Raw genomic sequence first — 14,007 nt, forward strand, 5'->3', positions numbered from 1 at the left:
GCCCGCCAGGTGGCGCTGGCGCAGCGCTGGCCCCGGAGCTGCGCGAGGGGAGGGAGCTCGGAGTTGATCGCCTGTAAACCTCATGTGCACCATCGCAGCGAGCACTTTCGTTTTGTATGAGCAGAAATGGAACCCTATTTTATGAGCTCACTTATTGTAAGTTATTTTTACTATGCGGTGTCTTTTTTTTTAAATTTGAATTCTCCTGTTCTGCTCCCCAGGTAAAGGACTACTGAGAGAGCACAGCACAGTATCATCAACATAAGCTATGTTAGTGCCAGTGAGGTTTACTTTGTACGTGTAGATCAGGATGTGTCAGCTGAGTTCTGCTACGAGTTTTGTTTTTCTGCCTGGACAGAGTAAGAACACAGACAGTTCTTCCAGTATGAATGGAAGTGTTGCATAAGGGCATAATTTCTGGGTGGTACAGGAGCAAGTGAGAGTACAAGAGTAGCGTGTGACTGTTGTAGTCAGTAAGAAAATCTTCATTCATTTGGGTGAAAATAGGTTATCTTTTTGATACTAAAGAATTAAGAAAAGGAAAATTCTACATAAGTTGTCATTAGGCTTATAATTTGATATCACGTTATGAACCCAAGTTTGATATGTATTTTATAATAGTATAGAGGTTAGCAGTGTCCTGCATTTCTTGAGGCGTATGGCAGTTGTAGTAAGCTGCCTGTTCCGGTTTGGCCAAATTTAGAAATACATCCTGTGAGAGAAGGCACAACCACCCCTCCCCCACCAGGTTCGGGAAAAATAAATTTTCCTCGAAGGAAGGTGAAGGAGATAAAACTATTTATTTAACAAACACAGGGGAAAAGGATAATAATGCTAAATAATAAAATCTCTCACTGTGGAGAAAAAACCTGGGAAAGTGTTCGAGTCCTCCCTTTGGTCTCCTCAGAGCTGGGGCTTGGCCCAGGGCCAGGCCCTCTGTGCCCGGTGGAAAGTCCTCCCGATGTGCTCTGATGTTACAGCAATCAAGCAGTCCAGTAGAAAATTCCAGGGAAGGAAAAATTCAACTCTCTGTCTCTCTCCAGAGAAAAAGCAGCTGAACCACTGGCCAAAAAACTGTCCTCGGGGAAAACAGCAAGCCGGGCGTTTCCTCCCTCCCCTGCCACAGCTGGGAAACCAATTGCTATCTGTGTGTGACCTTGAACAAGCTGCAAACTGCTTTGAAGAAGTTTTGCTCAGTTTTTTCTTCCCCCTCTCAGGCTCAGTTTAGAAGTATAGAAAGGCACAGAAATCAATTTCTGGGCATAGGCAGCAATATGGGATACACATCATAAAGTCACCCCAAGACACTGCCAGAAATAATCAGATGTTCAGGAGGAAAAAAGGGTAATCAAACAGGTGAGCTCCACACCCACATGCAAACTGTTTTGCGCAGCAGAACGTGACACCACTGTTTGTGGCCAGCCAGGGATCTTTTGCTTGTACAGATTGTCTGTTCATGTTTCATTTGTGAACAGTTATGTTTGTTTGTTTTTTTAATGGGACTTGGAAAATTACATTATATTTTTTAATATGGCAAATGAACCCATAGAATTTAATTTGTAATTTATGTTTTATTTTGGGGCTAAGACATACACTTTAATGTTAATATTTCCCTCCTGGAAAATAAGTCTGTTAGTGACACATCCGCAACTGTCTTAAAGCTGAAATACAATATGAACCGCACACCAAATCAATAACAGTAAATTTTAAATTCCACTTACATGTTTGCCATAAAGCATTTGTACCCTTTATAAACATTATCATTTTAAACCAGTTTGTTCCTTTTATGAATACCATAACTTACAGGGCTTTGTTCAATGAAATCAAGATATGTAAGGAGTCATCTTGGAGATCTTTGCATTTTGAAAGATTCTTGTGATCATGGTTTTTTCCATTAGAATGTGAAAAGGCTGTCAGCTTTGGGTTTTTGGTTTTGTTAAGGTGTGAAAGAATACTGTAGTTCTTTATTTTGATAGTATTATGACTGCTTCTAGGATATTTCTTTGGTGTTCTACTCTGTATGTGCCTGGAGTTCACAGGTTATGCTGATAATTTGTTAAAGTTCAAAAATAACCAAGACGATGTTAGGTTGAGGTATGTGTTTTGCAGTGTCAGAGACCTCAATCTTGCTTCTCAGTTTCTTGGGAGGTATGTAAAGAGTTTATATTGGGTCAAACATTAGTTTATGATAACTGTATAACTATATTAATTAATTTGAACTAGAACATCTGTTTGGGAGGCTATTTGTAGGTTTTACTTTATGATGATAAGATTATAAAAATGCAGATCTTAACTTGATCTAATTTTCCAGTCTAAGTGCGATTTCTGAAAAGCTACAGTTTTCCTTATGATGATGTGAGGAAGGGATTTTTTTTTTTAATTATTATTTTGTTAGTTAACTTTTTTTTAAATGTTTTTAAAATTTGATTTTTTTGATTTATTCTTTCTGGTTTTGAAATTTTATCCATAATAGTAAAAAAAAAAAAAGTAATAAAGTATTGGCTTTTTATGTAGTACTATCTATTGTGAATGGGGGTTTTGTTGTTAAAACAAAGCTGGGTTTCTTTCAGGCTGTCCTCTATTCTGCCTTCCCAAAACAAAAACAAAAAAAAAAAAAAAGAAAAAAGGAAAAATTTTTCTTCTTGCTAATTCTAAAGTTAAGGTGGCTTGTACTTATATATCTTTTATTTTCTAATGTTTTAAACTTACTATGACTTGTAATTATGAGCCCCCCTTTCCCAATGTTGAATGACATCATGAAAGCTGTTCTTAAAAGAGACTAAATGTGAGTACATTGTGCAGAGTGTGAGGATAACTGGCATTAATATTTTGTTTGAAAAAGAATTTTAAAAATGTATTTGAAATGTAATCCAATGTCTGTGAAATCCATTCCTTATCAAAACAAGAAGAAACCCTTTTGTTTGCTGGACAATTAAAGTCTGATTTGTACTTTTTTTTTAAGTCAATGGGATTTCTTTGGCAATATCAGTATTGAATTGTGAGTATTTTTAATTTCTTTTTTTTTTGCGTAACTTGAATAGCAATTTAGCGCTGTCCTTATGAGCACCCCTTCATATATTTTAATAGTAAGATGGACAAGTTAGGCCCACCACTGCAAACTGGAAGAGATGTGCAAAGGTTTTATGACACTGATACAAAAACAGACCGTACCATCCAAAGGCCAAATGAGTTGTTGCTTGTAAAGAAGTAAGAATTAAAAATCAGTGTGGTTTATCTCTTTTGCAGAAATGTTTCTCCTAAGCAGAGACATATGTCCTTGACAAACATCAGGTGCCCAGTATGTCTTCAATAGAAGTGCTGTGGGAGAAGAATAGATTATATAATTAGTATCAGCATGAGGTAAACAGCTTCACAGTAGGACAGGGAAGGTGAAGGTTTCCCTCAGATTTGATTTCTTCTGTCAGTGCTTGATTACAGATTAAAAGTAATGAACTTGTCTTTCTAAACCCGAGATAAAACTGATTTGCGTAATGCAAAGCTGAAGTAAGCATTTAAGCCTGATAACTGTACTGGTTTTTGACAAAGTAATTTTATTCTCTTAAGGTCAAATATTTCTCTAACTCCTACATCTGTATGGTAGATGTGATGGTCCAAAACCATGAGAAAGGCAGACTTTGTAATGAAAGGTAAAGTCTTTGGTTAAGTCTAACTTAGATCTTATAAAGACTTCTGAATATCCAGAAATCTTTATATGAGGTAAGTTTGGAAGGAAGGTTATTCCAATTATTCTAATCTTTTAAAAAGGAAATAGGTACTAAATTGTAGTTAAGCCTTTGATTTATTTTGGAAGATGCCAAATTCAAATAGGCTGCTTTTTCATATTGTAAAAGAGAAATAAGTAACGAATTATGTGGCACATACATGAAATGTATTGCTTTACATAGTAGAAATGTGTCTGAATCACTTAATGCTGTAACCAAAGCTTTAGTGTCTTTGAGACAGGGAAAGAATATTTGACTTTGGCTTTTATTTGAAGAAGCAAAAGCAATTAAAGGAATGGGAGCTCTTTTTAGACAAACAGAATTTCATTATGTTTTTATTTACTCCTTTGCATGTTTGGTTAGAGTTATGAGTCCTGTGAACCATCAAAAATTAGCTCAGTTTTTCATTCTGCAATACATTGTTAAGATGTTGAAAATTTAGCTTAATGAGTTACTACAATTGCTTAAAATAGTCCCTATCCATAGACCAGTGATTTGATTCTTCTTGAGAGAAATTCTTTAAAAGTATAGGTACTTCTTACCTGCTCTTCATACCGTCCCTGTTGTTCTTCCTCTGGTATCTACTGAGTTGAAGAATTAAATCTGCCTTACTTGCAGTAGGATATTCAGTACACTGCATGTCAACAGCATTCAGCAAGTGCGAATAGTTCCTAACCATTCATAAATTCAGCATAGCAATGTGGAATGTTGCAGTTTATGGCAGAGGTTTCTGGACTTTAGGATGCATGCCACTAGTCAGCAGAAAGTTATTTATGACTTTGCACAGAACTATGAGCTGTTGTGGTTACATAACAGTGACAGCTGTCAAGAATATCTGAACGCTCTGTCTAGGAAGCAAGCTTTATGTAGCAGTATTTTATGATAGAATTCAACCAAATCACGAATGCATGCTTAGAAAAAGACAAGCTTCTTTTACAAATTACTTTCAGATTTTTATTTTGCAAGCAGTGGTAATTCAACTAGATGTACAACATGAGCTGCTTTAGGAAGGGAACTCACTTTCAATCTTACTTTTTTTTAAATAGGGAGTGGATAAGAAATACCTTTAAAGTATGTCTAGGTTTTAAGAGTTCCAGCTGATATTGGTACACAGTCTCATCTCCTGTCATGCTCAATTCATACTTCATGTGATACAGTGTAGAGCAGGGATTTATATAGCTTTCTAAAAACAAAACACAAAATCCAACCAAACAGGAAAAACAACAGAAGTGGTCAAGTAGATAGCGAAGGTAGAGATGGGGCAGATCAGAAGAAACCAAGCTGTGGTGGCACAAGTTGAAATAACCAAAAATATCTGATCTCTGTCTCCAGAGATCAGATTGCTGCTTAAGGAAGTAATTTCAAGATTTTTTCACCAAACATAAATGAAACGTGATGCTAATTGTGTGTCTAGATTTGGGCTGAATAAAGTTGTAGACAGTGGCAGCCTACTCCTTGTGTTGATTTACTTATCAAAAATGTCAGAAATTACAGAATGGATAAGATTGGAAGGGAAGTTTCTAGTCTGAAAATATATTTGGGGTTTCTTCTATATTTTTAGAAAATTAGTTGTGCAAAAAGACTGCAGAAATTATGCAGAAAGCTGTGTTTAAACATCTTGGAATGGAGATATCCTGTTAAACCTTTAATGAGTGATGTTTTATCTGTTCATGAGACCTTGCCTCCTTTGATATACAGGGTGGACTGTGCACTTTGAATGTGGCTTTTCAGTATTTCAATTTCCTCCCCTCCCCAGCTCAGTCAGTGGCCTGAATGCTGTATTAAGACACTGATTTCTCTGAAATTTCTTTAGTATACACCTAGTACTAAAGCAGCAGGTGAATTTTCAGAGTACCTAGGGGGATGAAGGTTGTATGATACAGTTGAAATACAGGAAAGAAGAGTGGACTGGTTTTCATGTCAATTTATTTCAAATATCTAGGACTCCTAACATGATGTTCAAAACTGATTCAAAGTACATTCTGAAGAGACTTCAATTTAAGAAATTAATGCTGTTGGTTTTGAAAAAGTAGCATGTTGGTCCCAAGGTGAAAATCCAGAGAAAACTGAGTCAGTAATAAATTTGAATTTTTTTAAATTACTTGGAGCTGTCTAAACAGAAACTGACACACAATTCTATTCTGTGCTTCATTGCCTGATCATCCCTGATCCATGATGATCCCATAATGTTTCTGTGTGTACAGTTGAATTTTCCTTTATATGCTTTTCTGTCTTCAATGACAGGTAAAGTAGCAGTCCAGTATGTTCTTTCTACTATTGAGCTCTAATGAGTTTTTACTCAATTATAAGCAAAGGTCTCTCTTCATTGTATAATGAGATGGGGAAAATAGCACAAGATGAGTATTTAACATTTGTACATCATAACAGTGTAATTTAGGTTACATTTAGAACTTTTATTCTGGAATTCTATAACTTCTGAAAGGCTGACATAACTTTCAGTAAGTTTTAATTCTGATATAAATGATGCAGTGCTTTTCAATCTGCACAGTATTTTTTAATTTCAGTGAAGTCCATCTTTAGAATCTCCTTGCTAAATCAGGGGGCAGACAGGAAAACTAATGGAGAAGGCTAGCGTTCTGCCCAATGATCCATAATCTTTGATCATTGCACTCTACCTGTTTCATGTAGAAGCCATTCTTGTTAGACTTGAATACTTAGATATAATTTCAATTTATTTAATCTTAAATTTAGTTGCTGATTTCCACCTTTGTGCTTAATTATTTGATCACTTTTCCACTGGTTGAAGTGATAGAAGGAGCTGAAAAGCCATCTTTATTCCATGTTCATGACATGAAGGGAGAAATGTTTTATGCAGCATGTCTATAATTCAGGAGTTTTTACATGTTCCTCAGTTGTGTCACTGTTGGATTTGAAGCTACTGGAGTTGAAGGCATTTCCTTATATGTGTTTTCAAAACCAAACCAAGACCAGATAGTTTATAATTCTGAAAGGAGCAATTAGGTTGATCTGAAGAGAATGGATGGTCTCTTGGGACTAATTTTTTTAATGGAGTCTTGTTTTAATTTTTTTTAATGTTCTTGAGTGAGTCCCAACTTAAATTGAGTTTATGCATTGGTGTTCAAGAATGAGAACAGAAAAACTTGGTCATGCACAAGATGTCATAGTCGAAGACTTGCCAAAGCAGAAGAAATCCCAGTGAATGGTATTTCCTTGGAGCAATGATGAAAACTTCTGTCCTTGGTCACTGAAGATAAATCAATGCCCCTTCCCACTTATTTTTCTTAGTGTTACTCAGATTTTTCAGGGGATTCTGATGTTTCTCTACTCATCAAAGCAAGCAGCAAGATTTTTTCAATGTTTGGGATGTGCTGTTCATTGTATACTGGCTTCTCATAAAACTCATGAGTCCTGAGGAAAGCAGTTTTCATATCTGTGTGATCATAATATTGACGCCAACTTTAGGAACACTGTGACAGTTTAGAAAAAATTGAGGCCCTAATGCTGGATGCAGTTTCTTTCTTCTCCTTCTATTTATATTCATAAATATAATTATGCTTTGAAGAAAAAGGATTTACAGCATTATATAAGAAGAAAAACGTCTTGTTGACTAACTTCATATTGGTCACAATGTATTGAGAATGTTATCCTTTCTACAGATCTTAAACTATTAAAACCTGCAGTCAGCTGCTCTCTATTTTTCTAAAAGACCTGCCAGTCCTAAAAAGTGACTTGTGATTTGTCATGGTAGACATTAGAATCCACTGAGCAGCCAGTAGTGCAGGATCTACCTGTTAGGAAGTGAGACACATGAACAGGAAGGGACTTGCTGTTTCATTTAATTTGTCATTGTAAGATTCAAGTCATAACAGTTCAAACCATGCAAGTTCATACCAAAGCTCCTCTGTTTGCTTTTGGTAGGAAATTAGTTATTTTTCATACAATTAACTTATGTGTAGATTGCTGCACTTTTCTATATCTTATATATATATAAATATATATAAAATTTGAAAATGCATATTCTTGCATGTATTGTCTGTGTGTGTATAAATCATCAGGTATTTCTTCTATTTTAGGGGCACAACAAAAGCCCGGACATCAACCCCTCCTAGCGTGGCAAGAGCCATGAGCACGGGTGCTCTAACAAACAGAAGAAAAACTAGCAATTCAGACATTTACTTAAGGTAGCTTTTAACTTCATGGATTTTTGTCATCAATAGAGCCTTCATTAAAGGGGATTACGTACTACAAAAGAAGTTGGGGAATGTATTATTCTCTGCAGTTAATAGATGATCAATACTATTTGGCTTGTTTGAGATGCTCAATATATTTTGCATGTTTATCATCTGACAGCACACCTTTGTCATCAGCTGTCTCAGATGTGCACAGAAGACCCTTTTAGAAATGTCAAAAAAACACTTGGGAGCTGTTGAAAAAATAAGAAAATATTCTTTCAGTTGAAACTGAATTCTGCATGCTAAGAACACAAATTGTCTTGTCCTACCCTTTAAAAGGGTAGGATGAAAATTGTATTGCTGGTTTAACCTTTCTTTTTTTGACACGCTAAGTTTTAAGTTTTCAAACACTCCAGTTAATCTAAGTAGTCAGTGAAATATTTGATTCTGCTCCTAGAACTTTGGTGTTTTTTGTTTTCTTGCACAGAAGGTGGGTATCTGGAGATATTTATGGGAGCCTGGATAGCGTTGAATGTAAGATATACCACTGTAAATAGGAAGTGCAGGCACGAAAATGACAGTAACAATAACTATATTCATTGCAAGGATTAGACTAACTTTACATCAAGTTATACTGAACTGGCTTACAGAGAATGTTCTTCATCTGGGAACTTTCAGGTCTGACGGGAAAACTGGGTATGACAGTAGAGACTGCCCATCCTCAGTCAACGGAGGAAGTGCAAAAAGCAGTGAAGGAATTTCACCTGTGCAGTTATCCAAGTTCTGCCATGAATGTGGAACAAAGTATCCAGTGGAATGGGCGAAATTCTGCTGTGAGTGTGGAATTCGAAGAATGGTTGTGTGAACACATTCTTAAAAGCAGAAAGAAAACAAGAAATTGGAACATCTGCTAGGTACTGTTGCATGGAAAGCTTGAGCACTCCGTCCAGGTAGACTTCATGCTGCAAACATTGAAACACCATTTTGTAATTTTCTGAGTGCAATCTTCTGGTTACACAGTTATTTATAAACAAATATATATATTGTACATAAAAATAGCAGCTACCTAAAACTGTGCCATTCAAGGAAATACTCTTTACTCTTTGTTGAAAATATTTAAAAGTAAGGTAAAAATATGTTAAGTAACCTAGGTAGCAGAAGTGGTTCAATGTTTGGGGTTTTTTTTGTAAATCCTACTAGACAAAGGATTTTTTAAATCACTTATGTAGGGTAATACTCACCTAGAGGGAACTAGCCATGAACAACTTGGGCTTCAAAAGTTTCTCTGTGGAGGCATTTCCTGCATCTGTGACAGTAATTTAGATGCTGTTTTCTAAGTGAAAACACCATGAGCAACTCCTTATAAATTCCTGGATAAAAGTGTAAAAAGTCTGGATCTTTAAACTCTTTAACATTAATATGCTAATTGGACTTTCCAGTTGCTTCCTAGGATTTTTTTAAAGAATCAAAGTGGAAAGACTACCTGAGAATTCTCTTTGCATGTAAGAAGAAAGGCAAGATTTTCTTTTTGTGGCTTTCCATGTTTTGTTTTTCAGTAAGAACATGTTCATATTTTTATCTATTTATAATGAAAAATATGGTATTCACTTTATTATGATTCATTTTGTTAAGTTCCTTTTGTTTTGAAATACTTGTCTTCCTCCTCCTGTGCTCCACCATGACTAGCATATCTAAAGGTGTTGTGCTTTGTCCTATTTCCAAAGGTCCTGCTCTTTTTTTTTTTTTGTCTCTTCCCTCATTTCCTGAAAGTCGAAGTCTATGCTTATACTACCTAAATGTTGAATTCTTATTTTGAAAACAGCCTTCTTGATGTATCCAATACCAAAAAAAAAAATTAGTTCTATAAAAATGAATGCTATTAGAGCAGTAGGTCTTGATGTAAGTAGTGACTCTTTTTTTATTCTTACTCCTGTGAAAATAGCACAACTTACACATATGAATGCATAGGGGAGTAACTGTGCTTCACAGGTTTATGTGTCAATACCTGCCGTGGTGGGGGTTTTTTTTTTGCAGTTTTGTGTACTCTTGATTTCAGAACAACAACCTCTTCAAGTTAGTAATAGACTTCACATTTATCCATTGGGAAGAAGGGAGAGACTTGAAGTTGTTGGTTTTTTTACTAAATACACAGGATACTAAAACCATTCACAAGTCAAATCACTTAACTTGTATCTTAATGTAGTAATTTATTTTGTGAAGTTTTGCTTTGAAGTACTTGCACCATCTTCATTATGCGTGACAAAACAATCTGAAACAACTGTGCCTTCCCCACAGTAAATACATTTTTTGTCAGAAACTGGTACTTTCAGCTCACAAACACCATTAGTTTCAATTCATTTAATTTCTTTGTAACTTATACAAAATATAATGTAGTGTTCCATTATAGTATTATGGTCATTGCTTGCATTCTCAAAAATTGTGATTATCAATGGGGCAATTTTGGAAGAAAGCGTGATTGAAGAAAAGCATCTTCAAAGCAGATACCAGTCTAAGAGAATGAGAGATTTAAGAGACTTGATGTAGTCATGTTGCAGGCCACAAGCTACTGATGTTTTAAAATTAGTTCAATGCATGTCTTGCACTTTTTATACAATTTTTTTTTAATTATCCTTCATTCAGTGTGGTCTTATTGGTGTAAGCTGGCTACCGAGCATGATAGAATGGATGACTGGTTATGATAGAACTGACAAATCCTAGCCAATTTATTTTCTAGGTAGTTTAGATTCTAGGATCCATATTATGGCACATTCGTATCTGTACTTGGAAAAACTGGAATTCTGTGTTCTTTCCATAGATAAGCGTGCTTTGGAAAAATTGCCCTGGATTTGGGCCATGGAGGTCTGTAGACTGAACTATTGCGAGCTGAGAGTCCATCAGCAAAGATACCAGTCCAGAATAGGTTTGATTAGGTAGTGAATCTACTCTGACCTGATGAATTTTTAGTTGTTTCTGCTGGAAAATGCATTTTACCATTTATTAAAAATGCTTTCTACAAAGGGAATGTTTAGTATGGTACTAAATACCTTTCAGATTTTCCAGGATTATTGTAACTGTAGGAAAAAAAATATTGACTGTTTCTCCTTTGAACTGTAGGTGGCAGATTCCTAGTTTCAAATCAATCCTCATACAATCACTGTATTTTCTGCTTTGTGAGCTGTTCGTGAGACTCTTTGCTTTCAATGCAGAATATATTTAGTAAATTACTTGAGTAGCACATCATTTGCTTCATTTACACTTCTGTGATTTACCATGGGGATTAGATAGGGAATTAACCTGAATGGAAACAAAGGTTTTTAAAACCGATCTTTTAATTTGGCCTTACAAAGAAGGTCTGTGAAACATAATTGACTGTTGATAGTAACATTGGATAATGTGTATGTGTTGTAATCTACAGTAAATATAAGCAGACGTCGAAATTCTTCTTGACTGTGTAGTTTGTTGCTGTATGGTAAGACTTATGGGAGGCCCAATATGTTCTGTGTTATCTCAGCTGGTTTTGTTACTGAATGACATAGGTTTCTGAAGTCTGTGATGTTGCAGACCCTGACCTGTATTACTCAAGTTATCAGCACAGATCATTGTAATTCCATCTCAATGGATGTTTATACAAAAAAGTAGCTTGGTTTTCATAATGTTCCTGCAGAACTGAATGTGGGAAACAAATTTGTTATATTTAAAGAAAAAAAGTTTAGGGAGTTGGACTGAATTTTCAATCTTTAGTGTATTACATGTGTCAGGAAGTTCCCAGATTTAATTTATTGGTAATCAACATCCAGACCGTCTTGCCCTAGTCTTCCCCACACCTTTATGCCTTGGTTTTCATGAGAGGAAAAAACATGGACTATGCACTGTCTGTTGATAGTGGAATTTAGTGATGCAATCGTTGTGATGATTCCTATACCAATGTCTAACCCTATGACAGAGTTTCTTTTACTGTCTGCCATTTTATCTTCTTAATGTTCTTACTAAGGTTCTTCCATTTATTAAAGAAAGGGGGGGGGTGGGGGTGGGGAGGAAAGTCAAAGGTAAAATTTCATTTAAAGAAACAAGGAAGAGGCTGGTTTTGATGTTTGGCCTGAGGGAGTTTGCATTCCCATTCTACTTCTGTGATTCTATCTTATACAAAGGACCTCTCTGTGCCAGGAAGTAGTGCAGGATCATTGGAACTATGCTGATAGAAGTGCAATGGAGTTATGAAAAATACTAGCTTCAACAGTAAAAACAGCATAGCATATAGCTTAATCTCTATATGATGTACCTTACAGAGGTTTATATTTATGCATGATGCCCACACCCTAGGTAGTTTCAGAAGTGGAATCTCTAAATATGCAGCAATTAAAATATGTGTTATATGGATAATTAATCTTATACACCACTTCAGGGAGGTGCTTCACCCCCATTTCAGGTTGTAACTATGAAACAAACATATAGGCAGAATTTTTCAAATTTGCCAAAGAGACTCGAAGAGCCCTTGAACTCCCTGGAGGGAGTGGGGAAGCTCCACCTGAGAGTTCCCTGGCCGGGAGGGCAGCAGGCAGGGGGAGCTCTCCATGGTGCTCTGGCGCTGAGCCTCTCCCGCGGTGCTGGGGCAGCAGCTGCTCCAGTGCAGCCACGCGTCCTGCGCCTTCACAGGATGGGAGCTCCAAACTTTATTGTAACACCTAAACTGGTCTTTATCCAGCATGGAAGTTCTCTGTCATCTGAAAGCGACTAGCTCCTAATTCACCATCACAGCTGAGAGTTAGTGCCTGAAATGCAGGGAGCGTTTCCATGATGCCTGCTCACCGAGTCAGTGGAAGGAGGTATGACTGCAGTACTTTAAATGCTAATAAACAAGGTGTGTGCACACTGATGCAGACTATGTAATTAGTCTGCATATAAAATTAAATTGTATTGTCTATGTATTACAAAGGTCACAAGTGCTAGTTTCCATCACATAGACTTTGTATATCTGCAAAGAACAAACCTGTTATGAGTGTTTGTAATCTTGGCTGAAAGATTTGTGGTTAGTAAGAGCACTTTTTTCAATTTTACTTCTATCCAGTTTGGCTAAGCTATGAATAGTTGTATGGGTTGTATGAGAAGGTAGAATTTTCATCTTTGGTAAAATTTGTTTTAGTGACTCTGGTGAAAATAGTTTTATTGCCTTTCAAGTACAGCTTACTCCAACTTGTGATTGTTTTGTTGCTGGTTGGTTTGGTTGGTGTTTTTCCAACTCGCTAAGTAAGGTTTGAGTGACCTAATTGTGTTGTTGGAAGAAGTGTTAGGTAAAAGACTCCATTAGCTGGATTCAGTAGTTACTTGGTTGATATTTTTGTTCCAGTATTCACAGTATAAGAGATTACTCTTGCATGCTAGTTTGTTTTTTGTTTTGTTTTGGGTTTGGTTTTTTGGTGTTACGTCATTCCAGAATAATACACATTTCTGGAGGATCCTATTTAGTCCCATTCCACTTCATCTTGCCAGAAAACAGTTTCTTTGTATTTTCTCTTAATTAGTGATTGTTCTTTACAAAAATGAGTAGTAGGGAAATTAAATTTCCCCAATTTGAACATTGGAGTCAGCAAATGAAATACTCAGTTTAATATAGCTGAATATTGAACCCACATTCTGAATAGAAGTGCATGTTTTACCATAGTTCTTTATTTCTGTTTGGCTTTCTGGCAGAACTATGAATGGATTTGGGTAGGATCTGTGAAGTGCTGAGCACACTGCAACTGTTACAAAACCTACTGTATATGATCTTTCTAGCTCTTGGTGTTCATCCTTCACATGACATTTAATATGTTTCTCTTCATAAGTTTATTTATTGATGTTCCATGTTTTTAAATGGCGTGTTCATTCATGTGTTGGAGGTGATTAATTCTTTCATCATTGCATTTATTATGTTTGCCTTGCCCCTCAGTATGTGGAATATTTGTTTGTGACCATCCAGTGGGGGTTTTTTTGCCAGAATTCCTGGGTTTGTTTGCATCTTATTTCATATATTATGTTTATTTTAAAGTGTCAGTTCTGTTTTAATTAATAAATGTAAATCATCACCTAATGCTAATTTGCCACTTGTTAACAATAAAGCAAATATGTCAATAAAACTTCTTGTGATGTGCAAA

General features: G+C 36.0%; 1 protein-coding gene across 1 annotated transcript in view; it reads left to right on the plus strand.

Moving 5' to 3' along the window:
- Positions 1-14,007, plus strand: part of ZC2HC1A (zinc finger C2HC-type containing 1A) — a 25,994-nt gene extending 11,987 nt beyond the window's left edge. The window contains exons 8-9 of the mRNA XM_017740470.1: positions 7,778-7,885; positions 8,555-14,007. Coding sequence (XP_017595959.1) covers positions 7,778-7,885; positions 8,555-8,741 — 295 coding nt within the window. The 3' untranslated portion in view covers positions 8,742-14,007. The remainder of the gene's footprint in view (positions 1-7,777; positions 7,886-8,554) is intronic.

Source organism: Corvus brachyrhynchos, unplaced genomic scaffold (genome assembly GCF_000691975.1).
Source record: "Corvus brachyrhynchos isolate BGI_N302 unplaced genomic scaffold, ASM69197v1 scaffold227, whole genome shotgun sequence".
Lineage (NCBI taxonomy): Eukaryota > Metazoa > Chordata > Aves > Passeriformes > Corvidae > Corvus > Corvus brachyrhynchos.